The following is an 18,695-nucleotide window of genomic DNA, read 5'->3' as shown; positions in this document are numbered from 1 at the left end:
ACACGAAGGGAAAAGAGCCCATCGTCAAGTTCTATTCGTTTCCCGGCAAGTGGTACGAGACAGACCGCCGAGAAGCCTGGATTAGGGCTGTGCGGCGGAAAAAGTGAGTGACCGTTTCTGAGCCTTTCTCCTGTCATTCAGTAGCTGAATTGCACTAAATTACCCTACCTTCTAATAGCTCTGATGGCTCCCCGTGGCTCCCCCCAAAAAACACACGAATATGCAGCAGGCACTTCGTGAACAATGCGAAGAGCGAGAGCCAGGCCAACCCAGGCTACCTGCCGACTCTGTTTCCGGATGTTTACAAAAAGCGGCGGGTAAGCGGTGAGAGACACGAAAGGTAAGATGAAGGGTAGAATCAGCCAGATTTCGCACTGACTTATACTCGCCCTGCTTTTACCGCAAGTGGGCAAAGCGGAATCGATCAGCTGCTAGAAATTTGACGTCGCCTCATCCGCCCGAGGAATCCTCACCCGTGGACGTGCTCTCGAACGCGTCGGAGGCCGAACGCGTCGAACGCGTCGAAGAATGCAACGCTGCTAGCATGAAACTAATCAGCTTTCACTCGGTTTAACAGTAGAAATATGAGGAGGATAAGTTTTCAAGTTCACGAAACCAGGGTATGTCAAGAAAGCGGGTTCGGTTCCCGGCCGCGGCGGCCGCTTTTATGACGCAGGCGAAAAGCAAAAACGCCCGTGTGTTCGAGATTTCGGCACACGTGAAAGATCCTCAGGTGGTCAAAATTAATCCGGAACCCTGCACTACGGCGCGCCTCGTCGTCTGTGTAGCGTCGGCGCGTTAAACCTCATAATCAATCAATCAATCACGAAACCACGGTGAAAAGAGGAATCGAGTGAATGCATTCCTAATCAAAATACCTGGGAACAGGTCCGCGATGGTCTTGTTCACGTCCCGCTTGGGTTTTTTCGACGGTTTTCCCCACTGCTGGGGTCTGCTTGTGCAGGTATCGTCAGTTGCCTCATTCACGTAGGCGCACACAGCCGCGGCATGCTTACAGCGGCCGGTTATTCCCGCCTTGCAAGAGCACGTCCCGGAAGCTACGGACCGTGTGTGAGCGCAGATCTGCATGCGAAAAGTCAATTTAGTATCACCACCTTTGTGTACTTAGCCTCTGAGCGCGAATACATTCGACAAGAGCGGTAGAAAGAACACAAAAAAGAGAAAGAGCGTTTACCTTCAGACGCACATCGTAGACGACGTTGTCTTGCACTTGTGAAACGCACTTGGCGTTCAGCTGATGCTCGTCTGCTTGTATTATCTCCTCCACCGCGAACACAGGTTTCACGAGTAGCTTTCCTTTCTTCAGGGTCGCCTCCCTAAAAAATAGCTCACAGTTTTCGAGAGGAAGGAAGTCGCAGTAGAATGCCAACGTGTTAGTCGCCATTGAAAACCAGCAGCGGCCGCACGGCAGCGCGGTGCGCGTACGGCAATCTAGGGCGGTTCTCCGCCGCGCGCAGCGCTGCTAGTATCGCTCCGGCGCGCCATCTGGCCCAGCCGTACGATAAGCTATCCTGTCAGTAACGTTTCCGCAAGAAATGCGCGCTGCGCAACCCCTCGAGGGAAACTGTCCGCCGCGCTGATGATAAACAAAACACACGGTCATGCAACGCTTCGTTTCAAACTGCTTTGCGTGCAGATCACTCTAAAATTTTTTTCCTCCCATATACTCCGTAGAGGTTCTTTTTCGCCTATCCTCTAGTGGTCCTCCTTGTAGGAGTTTTTTTACTACATGGAACAGGGAGGTTTTGTTTACCTCCTCAAAACAGGGCGTTTTTAGGTTATTGAAAGGAAGTATTTAGGGAGTGTTAAGAAATGTTCGGGAGAATTTAAGGAGGTCAAAATGGAGTATTCTTTACTTCCTGAAGGGCGTTTTTAAGTGATGTTTATGAAATTTTTAGGCGGTTGAATAGGAGCCTATTATGGCTCCCTTTGGAAGTACTTATGTTAGTTTAGGGGCGTTTTTAGGAGGTTCAAGGGGAGCATTTACTTCTTTTGAATGGAGTTTGACGAAAGCTTGGGGAGTTTTGTAGGCTTTCCGAAAGGAGGTTTTCAAGGCCGCAAGGGAGAATTTCTAGTTCCCTGCGGGAGTACTGATTTCACACGGTTTTTCTCGATTTCAGGTTTATTTCAAACGAACTTTCGCAGACAAGTTTACATGGTACATGGTGTACACAAGGAGGTTCCGAAATAAATACTTATGGCGACCTCATATTAGAAATCACAAATGGTACATTGCTAAATAACACGCCAGTTAGGAATTGAAGACAGCAATACGATGCTAGTTGAACACACCGTAGAAACAATATTACTACAAGAACTGGAAATACGCGAAAAACAACGATAGGCACAAACACAACCTCATGGTAAGTGAAATCATTATAGAATACTAGCGGATCGAAAACGCGTCAGTACTTATCAGAACTTATCAGTACGCATCAGCGCTCAGTACACAGTGAAAAAAATGGCTGCAGTGGTTTACAACAACAACAAAAAAAAAAATTCAGTAGGTGGTGAAATGAGCGAGAGCTGTCTGCTAGTTGAACAAATTGTAGAAACAATAATAATACAAGAACTGGAAATACTTGAAAAACAGATAGGCGCAAACACAACCGCATGGTAAGTGAAATCATTATATAATACTAGAGGATCGAGAACGCGTCAGTATTTATCAGAACTTATCAGTACGCATCAGTACTAAGTGATGATGATGATGATGGTTGGATGTTAATGGCGCAAGGCCAACTAGGGCAAAGAGCGCCAAAACAGTGGTTAAATATGAGAGGTGAGAACTTAGACACTGAAATCAATAAGCAAGAACAAAAGTAAAATCAATAAAAGACAGTGAGGATGGCTGGTGTAAAGGGCCAGATTTCATGATGCGTGATAGGAAATGAGGTTTAAAAACTTGACTTCTGACAAATACTCAAACACACGTTTGACGGAAACAATAGCATCGTCACCTAGGAAAAAAGATGGATGTAGGGGAATATGTTGTCTGTAGAGTTCTCTGAAGTGTTTGTGTCGTGTTGTGTGAAGTGCCTTGCATGTGATTAGTATGTGCACTACGGATAGGGCCTCTCCGCACCTGCCGCACTGGGGTCTAGGAGATCCCGTCAGCAGATACGAGTGCGTTGCATGGGTGTGCCCTATCCGCAGCCTACCCAAGGCGACTTCCGTGTGTCTGTTGTGCGAGTCAGATGTGTACCGTCCCAAGTGTGGCTTTATTACATGTAGTTTGTTGTCTGTCTGTTCATTCCAGTGTGTTTGCCATGTTCTGCGCAAGTGTTGTCTTATGTGTGGCTTGAGGTCTGTGTAAGGTAGTGTTATTATGTCTACTGTGTTTCGGAGTGCAGCATTGGCGGCCATTTCATCCGCCAGTTCATTTCCGCCGATGCCAGAGTGGCCTGGCACCCAACACACAGTCACCTCAAGGTTTGAAGAATATGCCAGCACAATTGATTTCAAGACAAGGTTAACTACATGGTTTTTCGAGGACTCTCCGGATGACAATGTACGGACGACACTCAGTGAATCTGTATAGATTATGGATTTAGGAATATGATGTTCAACTATGTGACTTACAACAAGAAAAATGCCATATGCTTCTGCCGTAAAAATACTTGTCTTTACATTCATGGTTCTATATGCTTCAAAATTCGGCCCATGCGCCGCACAAGACACTGCAGTGAACGTTTTCGATGCATCGCTGAAAAACTCTGCAGCCTTGTATTTATCCTGCACATACATGAAATGCTGCAGAATCCCACTTTTCGGTGTCCTGTTCTTATTGTATTTTAAGAAAGACAAGTCACATGCAACAGGACGAAGATGCCATGGTGCTACAAGATCAGTGATAGATGACTTGAATGTGTCTACAAAGGAGACCTCATGAATAGTGACCTCGTCCCTTACTCTGAGCGAGAAGGGAACAGGAATGGACGGGCGATTTAAAAAGAGTTTTGATGTGGATGTATCATTAAAAACCGGTTTAAAAGGATGGTTGTCCATTGATGAAATTTTAGAGGCATATAACAAGTCAACATAGGTTCGCTGGTGTGATAAGCACCATTTGTCACACTCTGCGTAAAGACTCTGTACAGGGCTCGTACGGAATGCGCCACAAGAGAGGCGAAGCCCCAAGTGAAGCACTGGGTCGAGCATTTTAAGTGCTGTTTTAGTGGCTGACCCATACACAACACTCCCATAGTCCAATCTAGACCCCACTAGACTTGTGAAAATACGTAACAGGAGTTGCTTATCCGTTCCATACGACTGGTGGGACAAGATTTTGAGAATGTTCAGAGCCTTTAGACATTTATGTTTCAATTGTTTAATGTGAGGGATGAACGTAAGCCTTTCATCCAGCACCACACCTAAAAACTTGTGTTCCTTCCTCACAGGAATCGATACGCCATTAAGGATAATGTCTGGGTCCAGATGGATCCCACGCCTCCTGGAAAAGACAACACAGGTGCTTTTTTCTGGGTTAACTTTAAAACCGTTCTTGTCTGCCCAGCTGGCAAGTTTTTTGACACCGAGCTGGACTTGACGCTCACAGATGGACATATTACATGATTTAAAAGATAGCTGGATGTCGTCTACATACATTGAATAAGAAATCGTAGGTGGCAATGCCTTCCCTAGGGAGTTCATTTTAACTATGAACAGAGTGCAGCTTAGCACTCCACCTTGCGGAACGCCGTTTTCTTGCACATGAACTCTTGATAGTGCGCTACCTACTCTCACGCGAAACGTTCTTTCGGACAAATAACTAGCAAGGGTGTTGAGCATATGGCCCGAAACACCGAAAGACTTTAGGTCACTTAGGATCCCGTAACGCCAAGCGGTGTCATAGGCCTTCTCAAGGTCAAAAAATACCGTTGTGCAAAACTGTTTGTGGATGAAAGCGTCCTTTATGTATGATTCAAGGGCGACAAGTTGGTCATTTGTAGATCGCCCCGCCCTGAAGCCTGCCTGGCAGCCCTCGAGAAGACCGTTGTACTCAAGGAAGTACACAAGTCTCCTGTTTATCATCTTCTCGAAGAGCTTGCAAAGGCAGCTTGTAAGGGCGATGGGCCGATAGCTAGCAGGAGAGGAAGGGTCCTTTCCTTCCTTCAGGAAAGCCACTACTATGGCCTCCCTCCAAGAGCGAGGAATGTGCCCCGAAAGCCATATGTTGTTGTATAGATGTAGGAGTGTTTCAAGAGTGTTTGGGTGTAGGTGTTGTATCATGGTGTATGTGATTTTGTCTGCACCTGGTGCTGAAGGCTTACATGTGCTCAGAGCAACCTTCAGCTCATGAATTGAAAAAGGAGAATTGTAAGAAGTGTGCGACTTCTTGCTATCACGCAGGGACTTCTTTTCCGCAGACGTTTTGTGCTTCATGAAAGTGTTTGTGTAGTGTGATGAGCTGGACACGTGTTCGAAGTGTTGTGCAAGTGTGTTGGCCTGGTCTTCGAGTGTGTCCCCTGTTGTGCTAACCAGGGGCAGGCTGTTTTTTTGTTGTCCTTTCAGCTTGCGTATTCGTGTCCAGACTATGTGTGTATCAGTGTATGAGTTGATGGAGGTGAGGAAGGTGCGCCAACTCTCCCTTTTCGCCTCACGACGCACTCGCTTCCCTAAAGCCTTTGCCCGTTTAAAAGAAATGAGGTTATCTGACGTGGGGTACCGGCGAAGGACACCCCACGCCTTGTTCTGGGCCTCTCGCGCCCGCCTGCAGTCCTCGTTCCACCAGGGCCTCCTTGGGCTGCGGGACCCACTGGAGGCCTGGGGAATGGACTTTTCGGCGGCGTCGAGGATGTGTGCCGTGACGAGTTGGGCGGCTTCCTCCACGTGTAGGTGTTTTATGGTTGTGTGGTGTAGTTTAGATGTTTCTGTGAATGTACTCCAGTTTGCTTTGGATTCATTAAACCTGTTGTGGGAAGATGGACTGCTCGGGCCTATACCTATATACGTTAATGAAGTGGGGAAATGGTCACTACCATATGGGTCCGTGCCCACACCCCACTCAAGACATGGAAAGAGAACTGCGGAACCAATAGCCAAGTCAAGATGCGAGTATGTATTGTGTCCTAAGTTATGGTATGTGGGCTGTTTTTTGTTGAAAAGGCATGCTCCGGAAGATGTAAGAAACTTCTCTATCAGGCGACCTCGGGCATCCGTTCTGGAGGAGCCCCAAAGAGAGTTGTGCGCATTAAGGTCGCCTGTTAGTATGTATGGTTCGGGCAGCTGGTCAACCAGCGCCTCGAAATCAGAGCTCAGAAGTGCAAAATCAGGACGAATGTAAATGGAGCATACCGTTATTAACCTATTAAATATTATCGTACGGATTGCTACAGCCTCAAGGACAGTGTTCAGAGTGACAGGGTGGCAGGCTAAGGATTTCCGGGCGACAATGGCCACACCTCCTGAAGAGTGTGTGCAGCCAACCCTGTCCTTTCTGAAAACCATGTACCTATTTAAGAAATTTGTTTGTTTAGAATTGAGGTGGGTTTCCTGGAGACACATGACACTTGGCTGACTGGCATGCAGAATTTCATACACATCGTCAAGATTTTTAAGGAGGCCTCTGCAGTTCCATTGGATGATGTTTTCTGTTCCCATTATTTAAGTTTAAGAATAACTGGAGTGTGTGTGTGTGTGTTTGTTCATGTGTCGTCTTTCGGGGCTGTTATTCTAGGATTTTTAGGCTTTTCTGTCTGCTTGGACATCGGAGGCCGCTCCTTGCGCTGCGTAGCAGGCAGGAACGGCGTGACATCCATCTCCTCGTCGGATGCCAGAAGGGTGCCCGGCGGACCAGGCCCCCCGGACTTGGCCCCCTTTCGGGAGCCCTTTGTTTGAGCTGCCACCGCCGAGGGCGTCCGGGGCACCAGACGTGGCACGGGCGGGGCGGTGGCGGCGGGAGCCGATGCGGGGCCCCCGGTGTCCATCCGGTCGGCAACCTCCAACGCACTGGAGGACGGGGAGGCAGAGGCGGGAGCCGCACCGGTTCCAACAGAAGAGGTCACCACAACCGCTGCTGCCTCAGCAAGCGGCGTGGCAACGGATTGGGCTGCCTGAGGCACCCCAGGGGGGGGCGGAGGAGGGACCAGGTCAGACTCGCTGAACTGGGTCCCTGTGGACACCAGACGCCGCTCCGCCCCCCGGCGAGCCGCGTCGGCGTACCTCCCCAGGGGGAAAGAGGCGAACCTCTTTCGCGCCTCTGGGAAGGTGATGTTCTCAGTTACCTTCACATTAATGATCGCCTTCTCCTGCTTAAACTTCTCGCACGTTCGAGAGTAGGCGGCATGGGGTCCCTGGCAGTTGGCGCAGGTGAGGGTTGACGATGGACAATTATCGGAAGGATGATCATGCTGAGCGCACTTTGCGCAGGTCAGACGACCACGGCAGGAGTTGGTTCCGTGCCCGAACCGCTGGCACTTAAAGCACCGGCGCGGGTTTGGAATGTAAGGACGAATGGAGCATCGGATGAACCCTGCGTTGATATGGTCAGGAAGTGAGGAGCAGTTGACGGTCAGGATAATGTGTTTCGTGGGGATTACCTTATCATCTCTACGCATCGTGATGCGGCGCACGGCTGTGACACCCTGATCCTTTAGACCTTCAAGAATGTCGGCATCTGTCTCATTAAGAAGATCTGCCTCAGAGATCACACCCTGCGAGCTATTCAGGCTGCGGTGGGGTGTGACCCTGATGTCCAGATCGACCATTTTCTTCTGACCAAGAAGTGTGGTTGCCTGCTGTTGGTTTTTTACTTCAACAAGGACTTCACCTGTGCGTTGTTTTTTGGCATTGTAGGTTTTCCCAATTATTCCATCAAGGTATTTTGTAATTAAAAATACTGATTGTGAAGCAAGAGGGCGAGCTGAATCAAGAGATTCGACAACAAGGAAACGAGAGTATTTGTCTGGCTTTGGGAAGCTCATACTTGAAAGTGGAGGGAAAGATACTTCGGTGCGGCCCCTTTTCAGGGACCGATCACGTTTGGAGGGGGGTTTTGAATTTTCCATACAGCATAGAAAAAAGCAGGGGACGGGGGTACTTTCTTCTCAAACCTTACCCTGATAGCCTGAGAGGTCCCGGAGCTCCCTGCCTGGTAAACAGACAGGGAGCCCATCCGCCGGAGCTTGACCTGGGCTCCGACGGCCACCGTTTGAGGCTTCTACCCTTCACCTTTAAACACATCACCACGGTAGGTTACAGTTTATGTTGGGGGCTCGGGGTCCGCGGTGTCGCCAACACCGTCACCATGAATACTCAAGGTGCCCCGTGCGGGGATCAGTACTAAGTACACAAAGTGAAGAAAAAATGGCTGCAGTGGTTTACAACAAAACAATTTTTCAATTTGTGGTGAAATGAGCGAGAGCTGTGCAACGATTTGATATTGAAAGGTAACAAGCATTTTGTAGGTGGTAAATGCACAAGAGATAAATGATGTAGGAGACAGACTGCAGTGAGATGGCTATGGATAAATGAGTAATATAAAGAACGAAAAATATGCTGCGGAAAATACCGGTGCGTTTTGATAAAGACACAAATGCGCCAAGAAAAGTGACCGAGTCTGACGGGTTAATTGCAATGATATAGAGCAAAATGGGTGGTATCGCGACAGCTTCTTTAGAGTGAGAACAAAAAGCCATGAAATTCGTGTTTTTCGGATAATTTTTAGTTGATTCATTTCGCACCAGTTGCCAATATTATTTAGATAATTCTTTCAAGTTAAATTAGTTTGTTAATAGTATTGCTTCACTGAAAGATAGCTGTATTATCAGCATACAGAAGGGCCCATCAAATATCCCCTGTTCAGTAAAAAAAGAAAAAAGAACAAGTCAGAGATATAATACGGAATTCTTTTTGACTACTATCCAATGATTACAGGATTGAAAACAAATATTAGTGAGCGATATTGATGCGATAAAAGTTAATTAGTTCTAAATCCTTCACACGTGGTTTGGTGCAGGCAAGGTCCAAAAAGGCATGTTCCACAAACGTTAGAGCTCTGTGTGCCTTCTTGGGATATTGAATGTTGAAAACCCAGAACGATGCAAACAGACTTCACAGTCCTCCCAGTAAAGATGGTGCAGTCAAGACACGCTAGCCATCGATGTGGAGGCTAACTTCCCCGTTAACGGAATGCAGGCAGGGAGTCAGAGGAACATCTGCCTGAAAAAGCAAAAAAGAAATAAAAAATGCCCCACACGTAAAATTCAAAACATACACTATGGTTAAATGAACTTAATAATTCGGTACAGTAATAAAATTGTAAGGCCAGGTTCCCTGCGAATTCCAGTACCTAAATTAGGAATGCAAAGGCTTCATAAAACCAAGTGCCAGTACATTAACCGTCGTGGCTTTTGCAGCAATAAAAAAGATATTACTTCCGCACAATATACTCGAGCACAACTTTAAATGACAGTGAAGATAAAATGCAAGTCTCTGTAGGTTGATAGATTAGTTTTTGTTTTTGACTGAAAAACACTTTGGTATTACATGATTTTGTTAACCGCTGTTTCTTGCTTTAAGATGCCAGCTTGCATCTATTCAAGTGAGTGGGCGCACAGTTAAAGATGCAAACCCTTACACTGCCTCTCCCCTACCATGGTGGCTCACTTTCATAGAAAAAATTCACAGCATATCCACGGGGTGAATGATGATGAGTGGGCGAAGCTCCTGAGGGGAAATCATCGGTAAAACCGTGACTCTTCAGTGAAAGTTCGCCCACTACATCTGTGTCTGAACGTAACGTCTAGAGAGAGAGGGAGAACAAAACTTTATTAAAAGAAAAGAAAACCGGGTTAGCGAGGGGGCGTGGCGGAGGACCAGAGGTCCGCCGCGACCGCCAGAGCTCGGCAGGTGACCAGCACTTGGCTGGACTCCTCGGAGCTGCCCAGGGCCTGCTCCCAGTGGAATGAGGAGGGGAGTGGGGAATATGGGTCAGCAGGACATTCGCAAAGAGAGTGATACAGAGTATCCAGCTGACCGCACTTGGGGCAGTGGGGTGTGTGGAATTGATGTGGATGTGTATGTATTAGTTGAGTACGGTGAGGGAACGTGTGCGTTTGGAGTATCCGCCACATGTGGGCAGCCTCGGGGGATAGGTGTGGATGGGGGGGTGGGAGAGTACGGCGGAGGAGGCGGTAATGATGGATAACGTCTAGAAAGTCTCGCTTAAACCGCGCGTCGGCACCTTGGGGCTGAGCTTGCCTGATGCGTTTTGCAGACGCCTCGAGCTGTCTGCCTGCCGATACGCGCGCTTTCTCGCCGCTTCCCGTTCTCTGACGTTTTGGAGATCCTCTTCGCGCCGCAGCCGTGCCGCTTCGCGTACGGCAGGGTCCTCGCGCCGTTGCCCTGACGCTTGGGCCTCTCGTTCTCGAACGCTGGGATCTTGGCGGCGTCGTCGCGCAGCCAGACGACACGCTTCGGCCTCCCGCTCTCGTACGGCAGGATCTTGGCGGCGGCGTCGCGCAGCTTCACGGAGCGCTTCTGCCTCGCGGGCTCGCACATCTGCAGCCTTATCCATCGGGCGACTCCGAGCGCGCGCCAACAGCGAACGGATTTTATTACAACGCTCCCCGCCATCTAGTAAACAATCCAAGAACTAAACTAGAGGTAGCCACCCCATCTAGTAAACAATCCAAGCGCATCTTTTCGTCATATACAAGTACCGCCATCTAGTAAACAATCCAAGAACTATGATGATGATGATGATGATGATTAGTGGCTTTCCCTTTGAATCGGGGCGTCGGTTGTCAGCAATCGACTTGCCTGTTTTATTACGTTTACATGCCCTACTCCCAGGTTAACCTATAGATTTGCTTCCTCCCTCCCATTTCTCCCTCTTTTCTGTTTTAAACTCATCGCCCCCACCCCCCTTTTTTTCTCCCCTCGCTGTTCTAAATTCTCGTCCGCATGATTACTCCACCTGCGTACCCATCCCTTCCCTGCTTTTCCTCCACCACCACTCCAGTCGCCTCTTCGTCACCTCTATGGCCTTGAAGTTGAGGTTCCCCCTCGCCCCAAATCCCAAAGCCTCCGCCAGCGTCGTTTCCCCCTCACCCCACGGTGGCCGTATCTCTGTGCAGCTCCTGACAATATGTTGTATAGTTTCCCGATCACTGCCGCAGCATGCACACGTTTCATCCTGCTGCCTGTAGCTACACGTGTATGCCCGGGTTCTCAGGCACCCTGCCCGTGCCTCGAAGAGCAACGCACTGCCTCTCGTATTGCCATAGAATCCCTCCTTCTTAATTTCCCGTTTCTCTGTCCTATAAGTCTCCAGGGTTTTTTTCGCTTCCATTCTCTCTGCCCACTTCGTCGTCTCTGCTGCCTTTACCTACTTTTTAACTGTTGTGTAAACCCCGCTTTCCCCTACCGACTTTCCGTACCGCTTGGTCAGCTGTCTGGTCCTCCGTCTCCACCGCGTGTCCACGCTCCTCAAATACAGGTACTTAAACACCCTCGCGGCCCATTTTTCGTCCTCCATGTCACGAAGTCGCTCCTCAAAATTTATCTTGCTCTGCGCCTCCCTCGCCTCGAAAGACGACCAGCCCATATCCCCTTGTACCGCTTCATTTGTAGTTTTACTGTGGGCCCCTAGGGCCAATCTGCCTACCGCCCTCTGATTTACTTCCAGGCCCGCTTGGGTCTCTGACTTCATGCACAGAACCGAATTAGCGAAAGTTAATCCTGGTACCATGACCCCTTTCCAGACTCCCCTTACCACCTCGTATTTGCTGTATCCCCAGTGGGCTCTATGCTTCATTATACCCGCGTTCCGTCTTCCTTTCGTCTTAAGGTGAGCCTCATGCGCCTGCGTGTAATCTTCGCTGTTGTTCAGCCATACTCCTAAATATTTATACTCTTTCACCAATGGTATTTCTACTTGCTGCACTGATACTATTTTGTGCTCCTCGCCGTCATTAAAGACCATGATCCCCGATTTTTCTCTGCTAAAGGATAGCCCTAGGTGCGTCGCTTCTTCACCGCATATATCCATCAAGCCCTGCATACTTATCCGGTTGTCCGCCATCAACAATATGTTGTCTGCATACATTAGTCCCGGAACCCGTTGTTCCACCACCTGCCTGTTTTTCATGTAGGATAAGTCGAACCCCATCGTGCTGACTTCTAGCTTCCTTTCTAACCCCGTCATGTAGATCATGAACAGCAGGGGAGAGAGAGGACATCCTTGTTTCAGACCCTTGTAGGCGTATACAGGCCTATTGTATGTTACCCCCTCCCACACTATTTGCACTTGGTTCTCCCGGTATAGCTCCCTGAGTAAGCTAATGAATTCTGCCCCAACTCCCTCGTCCTCCAGGATACTCCAAAGCCGCTCCCTGTCTACATTATCATAAGCCGCTTTAATGTCCAGAAAGGCTAACCACAAAGGTCGGTTTTGCATTTTCGCCACCTCTATGCATTGGCTTACCACGAATAAGTTGTCGTCTAGTCTTCTGTCCTTTCGAAACCCATTTTGAAGCTCCCCTAATATCCTATTTTCTTCCACCCACTGCTCTAGTTCGAACTTCACTGCCTGCATTGCTAACCTGTACAGCACTGACGTGACGGTTACTGGCCTATACGAGCTTGGGTTTGTCCTGACTCCTTTGCCCTTGTACACCAAGTTCATCCTGCTCATTTGCCACGCGGCCGGTATTGCCTTTTCTTCTATCCTTGTTCTGATGGCTTGCAGTAGCTTTCCCTTGCTCTTTGGTCCTAACTGGTTAATCAACTCCATCGGTATCCCATCCGTGCCTGCCGCGGTATTCTTGGGGACCTTTTCCTCTGCTCTTTTCCATTTCAGCTTGTCCCCATCTATCTCCAGACATTTCGGCCTACCCGCCGCGACATCTCTGTGTCGCTGCGGGGCCTCTTCATCCACCTTACCGAACTTCTCCGTGATGATTTTGTGCAGGTATGCTAATGCTTCCTCTCCCTTGAGCATCTGTCCCTGCTCGTTTTCTATAGTACCGCCTTCTGTGGGACTCGTACGTTTCCCTAATGCCTGCACATGGTTCCAAAACCTTTTCGGCGCGTCTCTACCCGTTCCTCGTATTTGCGCTACCCATCGCTCGCTGTCCCCCTTTATTTTCGCCTGCACTAATTGCTGCACTTCCTGTTTCATTTGCTTATACTGCTCCCATTTTAGGTCCACCTCCTCCTGATGTCTCCCCATCCTCTTGGCCTGCCTGTGCTCTCTAGACGCCTGTTTACGCCTCTCTATCGCCGCCTTTATTTCTTTGTTCCACCAGCTTTTGGGTGTTTTTTTTCCTCTCCATCGATTGGCCCCCTCTGCCTTGACTATTTTTTCCTGCATAGTCTTGATGAGCCTGTCATATTCCCACTCTTCTCCAGGATTTCTTTCTATGTCAGCCTCAATGCTTTTGGCTATATCCGCAATTTGTTTGCTGTTTAACTTTGTGCGCTGCTCCGGTCGACCCGTTTTTTCGCCCCCCAGTTTCCCAAAACTCAGGTTTATGCGCTTGTGGTCACTGCCCAGACTGTGGCCCCCTTCCTCATCTATGGTCATGCCATCCAACCATTCATAAAGTCCCTCTGAAATAAGGCAGTAGTCAATACTCGACTGTCTCCTACCACGCTCCCACGTTATTTGACCCTCGCATTTTTGTTCCCTATTTGCTATGATCAGCTTCTGGTACTCACACATATCTAGCATTAGATTTCCGTTGAAGTCGGTGTACCCGTCTAGGTCTTCAATGTGGGCGTTCATGTCCCCTACCAATAGTACCTCCCCGGAACGTTTCAAATCTTCGATGTCCTTTTTTAGACACGCCACCAGTTTTTCGTTTTGTTCTTTGCTATCCTTACCCGTCCACAGGTAAGACAACCCTAAAGCCATCTCTCTACCCTCCACTATCCCTTTCATTCACACATGTTCTTTACAGTCTTCTTTCACTCTCTTCCAATTAGTCCCCTGCCGTACCAGCATACCTACTCCTCCACCTTTTCTCAATCCAGCCGTCCTGTTACAACCTTCCCATACATACTCTCCGATTACCGGAAGTTCCTCCAAGTCCCGTAGGTGCGTCTCGGTCACAGCGTATACCTGGATATCTTCCTCTTCTACCTGCTTAGTAATCTCCATCCACTTCTCTCTTTTCCTGCCACCCTGCATGTTTATGTACGCGATATTCAGTTTTCCCCCTCTCTTCTTTACACGCCGTCGTCGTCCCTTTCGTTTGCCTGCACCGATCTGCACCGACCCCGCTATCTCGATCCCTTTGCTCCTTGCATTTGTCTACGCCATCTTCGCAAAGGCCTGTGGGCCCCCTAAAAAAGCCACAGTTCGCGCCGCGTGTCGTCTTCCGATGGCTGCTCCCACCTGCCCGTTGAAATACAAGCATATCGGGCCAGCAGGCACCGCACCCTGATTGGTCCGTTAAAATGACGTCACACACACATTAACCGGATGTGACGTTTGATTTTTTTTTTCTCGCCAGGGCAGTCATTTGGCATTTGGCAGCGTGAGTTCAGAGGACGGTTCTCTGTACCGTGGTTCATGGTTAGTGCAACGCCAGGCAGCCAGGTTCGAGTGATGTCGTTACGCGGAGTTCTAGTTGGCCACAGCCAACTCAAATTCTTGTGCAGGTTGCGGCTGCGCTTGTTGCCGTTTGTGGAGACCTGCACATTTAGCTTCGGTGGCCACAACACTCCCCGGCTGTCCGAAGCAGTGTCGCGCTTGCGTTGCCGGCCGGCAGATTTCGCCGTTCTCTATGTTGGGGGGAACAATTTAGATCGGACCGGCGCAGATCCGCAGCGGATATGTGACAGCATCAAGGTGTGTACAGAGGAAACCCTCGCACTATTTTGTTTGTCTGTGAAGGCGGGATGGACATTAAATGTCGCCCTATTTGTGTTGTAGGCCCTGGTGACCCAGCTGCAGCGCGAGGTGGCCCCTGCTGTGTACGTCTTCACGGTGCTGCCTCGTTGCTTCCAGTCGGCAAGCGCGGGTTCCACTCGTCGCTTGCTGAACAGGAAGCTAACGGCCACCCCGAAACGTATGCGGGGCGTCTACATACTGAACGCTGAGGTAACAATGGACGAGCTCGTATAGGCCTACGTGTATTGTTTTGTTCTCTAGTGGCTACGTATAACTATATTTCTAACGCTGTCTTAAAAAATTAGAAATTGTACACAACTTTAGCCAGTTTTGCGTGGAAGTATGTGTATAGAAGGTACCATTCTGTTGTGGAAACATGTTGACCGACCACGTGCTTCGCCTGCGACGTCGCTGTGTTCTCGAAATGCATGTTATAAAACTTGCCGTACCCCCTAGCGTTTGCACTGAAGTACGCTTATAGAGTCGGAAATAGGAGCTAAAAGTCCCACTTTGTATGAAACTTTGGAGAAGTCCGCCTTACAAAATTAGTAATGGCAGAGTGCCACTAAATGTCATTTGACTCAAATCAGGTGCTTCGAATGTCATTCAGAATCCCGTGCTACACTACAATTTCGATGGCATTTGAAAGATTTCACAATTGCTCGCTGTGCTGTAGTGGCACTGTTGTCGCCCCGTTCCGTTTTCGTACAATAATACAACGATGAAATGTAGGAGCAGTCTAAGGCAGTAAAATGATGTCAAATTAGAAGAGGCACCAGTTTTTACTCTAATGTGGCTGCAGTCTTGCGTGGTTTTTTTTTTTTTTTTGCGACTGACCCACTGGTTTTGAAAGTATTAAAATTAAATATGTCTGTTTCATATTTTAAGTAAATCAGCAGTGAACAAAGTTCCACAAACAAATATTTTGTTTGTTTTACGTACGGCAGTAGTATATTTTTTATTGCCAATCGAAGACGCTGCGTGCGAGAGTGCTAGAAATGGCATTTGAAATCCCAAATGTCTCTTTTGGTGCTTATTTGGCTCGAATCTCATTTGAGCCGAATGTCATTTCAAAACATAGTGTAGCAGGGGCATAAAAAGAACTTATTTATGGCAGAGGCACACTAAATGTTTGTATACATGGTTTAAAAAGAACTTAGTAGTGAACCGGTGCCTGCTTCGCATTTCTTCGCGAGTCTTGTTGTTACCTAACATTAAATATCTGTACTGTGAAGTGTGCTTGCATTTGCCCTGACAGTCTGCTTGCTTTGTTGTTGAATTTGTGCGCAGCACCGTTTCCTGAACGCGACGAAACAGCCGAAGCGGTCCCTGTTTGCCGCGGATGGATACCACGTGTCGAGGGATCGTGGCATCGACGAGATGTCCGCGATCCTTGTGAAGGCGCTGGCCAGGCGGTACGGGCGGGGCATTCTCTCGCCAGACCGAGCTGCACCTGGTGCCAAGTACACCTTCTCCCGCTGTGTCCGCTGTGGAGCCAAGGGCCACGAGAGGAACGACTGCCTGCAGTACTGCTCGCCGTCCTGAGGTGCAACGAGGCACCATTGAAGACCATCGGCTTGCTAAAACGGCCCTTTTCAGGGCCACATATTTGCCTGCCATGCGGGATTCGCTGCAGCCAACCCTTGTCACCCCGTAACCTGCTCTCTCTAGTGGTATGGTCAGCATAAAACCCTACTTGGTGAATAGGTGGTGGAGAAAACTACTTGCACATTCATTGCAGTACATGCAGCCATGATTTGTGCTCGCCCTAGGCCGAGAGTCGCACTTTCTTTTTATAGGCTCTTAATTTCGAAATTCTCGACTTTCATGTACACCTTCTCCCAAACACGAATCAGAAATGGTTTGTTCCACCCAGTTGATGAAGCCTCAGTGCCACCCGCCGCGGTGGCTCAGTGGCTAAGGCGTTGCGCTGCTGAGCACCAAGTTGCGGGTTCCATTCCCGGCCGCGGCGGCCACTTTTCTGATGGAGGCGAAAAGCAAGAACGCCCGTGTGTGCAAGATTTTGGCGCACGATAAAGATCCCCAGGTGGTCAAAATTAATCCGGAGCCCTCCACTACGGTGCGCCTCATTGCCTGCGTTGTGTCGGCGCGTTAAACCCTACAATCAATCAAGCCTCAGCGTGTCCTCTGCCCTAGGGAAATTTGCTGCTAATAGCCATGCCACATTGTTTCTTTCGGCAACCACTGATTTGCACAGATGCCACACTTGCTTCCATTTACTCAATGCTGCATGGCTGTGTCTGCTTAACGCATCATTTCTGCTTGCATGATATATTTCTGTTATATATACTGTTAAGCATCAGCTAACCTGAACCAAAGTAATTATGGCTAGCAATTTTGCAAGGAGTCCTCTAAAATCAGGATTCAAGAATAGCAGTGCAGATGTTTCTACGAGACATGCACACTTCATTGCACGACCTCCTCATTATTAGCTTTAAAATAGCTCTCAACTTGCTGCTGTTCTGCATCAGAGCTTTAGGGCAGTTTGTAAGCTTTACAGTGCATCTCGGAAAGCTCACGTATTCTGCAATTAAAGGGACCCACAAAAGCCTTCTGTAAAAGTTACAAAAGGCCTGTATTGTCGCGTAGCACCAATATAGCGATGCAATGCCATTGGAATTATTGATCTATATTCAGTATTAGCTGCGCCAGAAGCAATTAAATGCACCTCCCCACTTGCCGATCGACTCCTCCTCCCTACCCGCCGCGGTGGCTCAGTGGCTAAGGCGTTGCGCTGCTGAGCACGAGGTCGCGGGTTCGATTCCCGGCCGTGGCGGCCGCTTTTCTGATAGAGGCGAAAAGCAAAAACGCTCGTGTGTACGAGATTTCGGCGCACGTTAAAGATCCCCAGGTGGTCAAAATTAATCCGGAGCCCTCCACTACGGCGCGCCTCATCGCCTGCGTTGCGTCGGCGCGTTAAACCCTACAATCAATCAATCGACTCCTCCTCCCTCTCTGCTTCCTTCAAAGCAGCTGGGAATAGCTATGTGACATCTCGACGCTCGACTTCCGTTCTGCGCTAGCTACATTCCTGCGCCTAGGCACGCGTCAATCGCTGCGGACCCGCCTTTGCCTCGGGATCGCGCAGGAAGGAGGGAGAGCAGCCGGAAGCCAATAACAGTGACGCCGCCGGCGGCCGACCTCGCCGGCGATTGGGCGAATCAGGGGGCACCTTCGCCGTTGCGTCAGCCGCGGTCGGCTCGCTGCGGCGTCGCGCTCATCGGCTTAAAAAGGCGATCTTCAATAATTGTTTACAAATTATCCGTACAACGTATGGGGCTCACACTTGGCTCTAAAATCCCCCGTTCTGTGTTCTACCACTTGAATGCATTTGATTGCCACCTTCACAAAGCTTTTCAGGGTCCCTTTAAATGTAGTTGCTGCGGTGTTTTTGACCCCCGTCATAATTCTAGGCTTTGCTGCTGCTTCGGCACAAATACTTCGTTGGCCAATTTTACTTGTGTGTGCTTGCTGCATGAATATTGTCTGTACTATACTCTTGCCACTGCAGAGAAAGGAATGGATTCAGATGACAGAGCATGCTTTTGAAGTCTGTGGGAGGACAGTGGACAGTAGGAGGCTGATTATGCACAAATATTCCTCATCGTGACTCAAAATGGCCATGGCAGCTAACCTGCACCGAGCCATTTTGCTAAGAAACATTATTCTGTTACCTGTTCATGTGCGCTGCATTCTACCATTTAGGATACCGCAAAGTTAGGGGGCTACTATGTAAGCTCCTTTTGCTTGAAAGCAAGCGCCTTGATCTCTGATGTCTTGAGGTTTGTTGCCTTTTACTGGGTTTCATGAT

At 48.9% G+C, this 18,695-nt stretch overlaps 1 protein-coding gene across 1 annotated transcript; it reads left to right on the top strand.

Annotated features, from left to right (window-relative positions):
- The first annotated feature begins 14,578 nt into the window (after positions 1 to 14,578).
- Positions 14,579 to 18,365, top strand: LOC144159874 (uncharacterized). The gene is made up of 3 exons (XM_077691558.1): positions 14,579 to 14,821; positions 14,906 to 15,073; positions 16,154 to 18,365. The coding sequence occupies exons 1-3, from the start codon at positions 14,579 to 14,581 to the stop codon at positions 16,406 to 16,408; spliced, it is 666 nt and encodes a 221-aa protein (XP_077547684.1). The 3' UTR covers positions 16,409 to 18,365.
- The last annotated feature ends 330 nt before the right edge of the window (positions 18,366 to 18,695 follow it).

Source organism: Haemaphysalis longicornis, unplaced genomic scaffold, assembly GCF_048455015.1.
Source record: "Haemaphysalis longicornis isolate Haplotype H1 unplaced genomic scaffold, Haemaphysalis longicornis Haplotype H1 scaffold_1, whole genome shotgun sequence".
Taxonomy (NCBI): Eukaryota; Metazoa; Arthropoda; class Arachnida; order Ixodida; family Ixodidae; genus Haemaphysalis; species Haemaphysalis longicornis.
This window is presented reverse-complemented; position numbering and strand designations above follow the sequence as displayed.

Bases quoted from the DNA above. Each gene is read 5' to 3' on its own strand.
- LOC144159874 (XM_077691558.1), top strand. From the start codon at position 14,579: ATGTCGTTACGCGGAGTTCTAGTTGGCCACAGCCAACTCAAATTCTTG. The intron at 14,822-14,905 runs GTGTGTACAGAG...TTTGTGTTGTAG, and splicing joins GGATATGTGACAGCATCAAG to GCCCTGGTGACCCAGCTGCA. The intron at 15,074-16,153 runs GTAACAATGGAC...ATTTGTGCGCAG, and splicing joins TCTACATACTGAACGCTGAG to CACCGTTTCCTGAACGCGAC.